The 3,108-nt window shown below is 40.1% G+C and overlaps 1 protein-coding gene across 1 annotated transcript; it reads left to right on the top strand.

Moving 5' to 3' along the window:
• On the top strand, positions 1-2,290 carry LOC124863047 (type-4 ice-structuring protein LS-12-like). The gene is made up of 4 exons (XM_047357300.1): positions 1-84; positions 203-277; positions 455-605; positions 1,873-2,290. The coding sequence occupies exons 2-4, from the start codon at positions 226-228 to the stop codon at positions 2,132-2,134; spliced, it is 465 nt and encodes a 154-aa protein (XP_047213256.1). The 5' UTR covers positions 1-84; positions 203-225; the 3' UTR covers positions 2,135-2,290.
• The last annotated feature ends 818 nt before the right edge of the window (positions 2,291-3,108 follow it).

Below are 3,108 nucleotides of genomic sequence, written 5' to 3'. Positions count from 1 at the left end.
TGATTAACTCATCCTGAGTAGCTATAAAAGCCTCTGACATTCTGAGAGAGGGCACCATCAAGTCCAGGAACCCCACGAGTAAAGGTGAGTCTCCCTCTGCTCCTTTTCAACACTATTAAATAATAATAGATGAGAGTGTATTACATGTGCAGCTGAATATGCTGAGATTTTCTTAGAGATTTCGTCTTTTTATCGTTTTTAGGCTTGTCTTACTCCTCTGCAGCCATGAAGTTTTCTCTTGTCGCCACTCTTCTCGTTGTGCTAGCGGTCACCCATGGTAAGGCATTTTTAACAGAAATAAAACCAATGTTTGTACTTTAGGGTGCATGCTGATACATTAAAGCCCCTAAAAAGTCTGAAAACCGCTTTGGTCTCAGACCTTAGGTTCGTCTTTACTCTGTGTCGGATCAAATGAAGCAATGCTGATTTTAAAAAGGAGTTTGTGCACCCCCAGGCTCTGAGGCCAGGTCATTGGTGAAGCGTGAGGTCCAAGCCGAGGTGGACAAGATCACCCAGCTCCTCAAGGAGATGTCTGCCAGCTTCACCACTGCAACCCAGGACATGGTGGAGAAGATGAAGGCTCTGGAGATGACCAACACTGCCCAGTAAGTCCAAGGTTCATTTAGCCAGTTATTATTTGAATCCCTGCTTTACTCCTGTTAGCTGTCTCCTTTGACAGAACACTCAGGACAATGGTTCTATTGTTGAATTAAATGAATGCCAGTCATCTGGTGAATCTACCTTAGGTTAATCACTGTGCCCTGCAGAAGAATTGAACCCGTTCACCTGTTTCACCTGATAACATCAAACAAGCTATTTTATTGGGATTTTATGTGACCAACACAAAGAAGAGCATAATTGTGAAGTGGATGAAAAAATTCACCTCTGTTTGGTTATTTATATAGCACCAATTCACAACACAGGTCATCAAAAGGCATTTTACAAAGTCTGTTCACTCGAATCATAATACATTTTCCACCACACATAGCATTGGACAAAGAAACTCTGTGTGCAAACTCCACACTGAAATTCTTGCTTCCACAAAGGTAATATTTGTGGAGTGCAGAGTTAAATAGCTGAGCTGTCAACAGGTTCTTCTACCTCAGCTCTGGATTTCTGCACCTTCCCCAGAGTTACCACGGGCCACTTGGCTGCTCATCTGATTAGCGCTCTCCTTGCTCAGCATATTGTTTCACTGACTTAATTCTGCTTTTACGTTTTCCACAACTTTCTCCCTGAGCTGTCTGCTGTGTTGACTAGTCTTCATGATGCAGTTTGTTTACTAATGTTCTCTAAGAAACCTCTTAGACCAGAACAACTGGATTGTACTGAGAATAAATTATACAGATTATTTATGAAATTTGTGACTTCTGATGCCAGTTTGTTGTACTGGATTTGATTATTTAAGAAAAAAAATGAAAACATTGTTTCTTTTTTTTCAGATTTATAATTATGCACGACTTTGTGTTGGTTTATAACATAAAAACAAATCCCAAGAAAATACAATGTAGTTTGGGCTGTAATGAGAAAAAATGTGCTAAATGTGTATGAATTTTTAAGACAATGTGTTCTTAACATCCTGAATGGTCTGAAACCTAAAAAGAGACAATTCCCAGTTTACAAATTTGACTTTATTTTTACTTGTTTTTCTGCAGTGCAGAACAACGTAACATTTAATGTGTAGAACAGCAGCAAGTCTTAAAAGATATTTTGACATGAGGACGAATATAGATATGAATGATACATTTTTTCACATGAAAATAATACATTAACTAGAAGATGCATAGTCGGTGCTTTGATAGGTAAATGTTTCTTTTACACGAATTGCACAAATTTTGAAAAATGTTTCACCCCAGTGTCTCTTTGCCACAGGACATACATGGAGGACAGCAGGGCTAAGATCCAGCCTCTGGTGGAGAAGGTCCAGGCTGAAGCCGCCAAGCTGCAGGAGCAGGTCAAGCCGTTCATCTCCAACATCGAGGAGCACATCCGGCCCCTGACAGATGATTTCAGTGCTCAGGTCCAGCCCCTGGCGGACAACTTCCAAGCTCAGGTGAAGCCCCTGAGTGACATGATGGAGAAGTTCCTCCAGCAGGTGATGGAGCAGTCCAAGGCCCTGCTGCCACCCCAGTAAATATTGCAGCTGTTGGTTCAGTCTGGCTGAAGTAACACCCAAAATGGACCGGAGCTCAGAATCTGCTCAGAATACTAAAGACTGGTTGCTGTCATACTTTTCTGTTTCAGTTTGCTGAGAGGCTTAAACTCCATCATTAAAGGGGTTTGAAAGTCACGAGTGTTTTCTGCTATGTGTTCACATTCATTTCGAAAAAAGGTCAGGTGATAAAGATAAAAGTGTATCTGCATCTGATTTGCTCACTGCAATACAATTTATTGCCTGTGTTGCCTCTAACCTGAAGGTTATCGGCTTCTCCGTCATTCATCGCTCGATAAACTGAAGTGGCTTATCAAACACAGCTGAGTCCTGTTAACGATGTGGACAACTGATCATTAGATTAGCAGATATTAACAGATAGGGTTGACTTCGATGAATAATTAACATGATAAATGATAAAAATGCCTGTTTTACCAGATCACATAAATAGACATCAATTTATCCTGCCGATGCAGCTCCAGCCATGCAGAAAACAGAGATCTATTACCTAAAATGTTTTCAACAACTGTGTAAAGACTTTGACATATTTAAAAAATGTTTAAGAACGCTAAAGAACACGAAAGCATGCTGCCAGTAATATTTTTAGTCTTTTAACTTTTAAATATTTAACAAAAACTAAATGCAGTGCATATTTTACAGCCTAAACTGTTCAGTTTCCAGTAGAAAATCCTTAGTGTGATTGATTATTCATACACTTTTTAAAACCCCTTTGAGCAGATTCTTCATTGCAGATTTGATCAAGTCGAGTCCCTTCTGCCCATATGCCACTTAAGGGAACAGAAGAATAGTTTCATTGTGTTTGTTTCTCAAAGCAGGGAGGGAGACAATGACTTGTTGTCTGTCCAAACACAAAACAACAAAATCACTAGTCTTCCACACTGCTCAAGACCAATGGGACCCATCAGACACATCTTCTGACTGCCTTTCTGCTGATC

This window comes from Girardinichthys multiradiatus, chromosome 3, assembly GCF_021462225.1.
Source record: "Girardinichthys multiradiatus isolate DD_20200921_A chromosome 3, DD_fGirMul_XY1, whole genome shotgun sequence".
In the NCBI taxonomy this organism is placed as follows: Eukaryota; Metazoa; Chordata; class Actinopteri; order Cyprinodontiformes; family Goodeidae; genus Girardinichthys; species Girardinichthys multiradiatus.
Note: the sequence above shows the minus strand (reverse complement) of the source record. Positions and strands in the feature narration are given on the sequence as shown.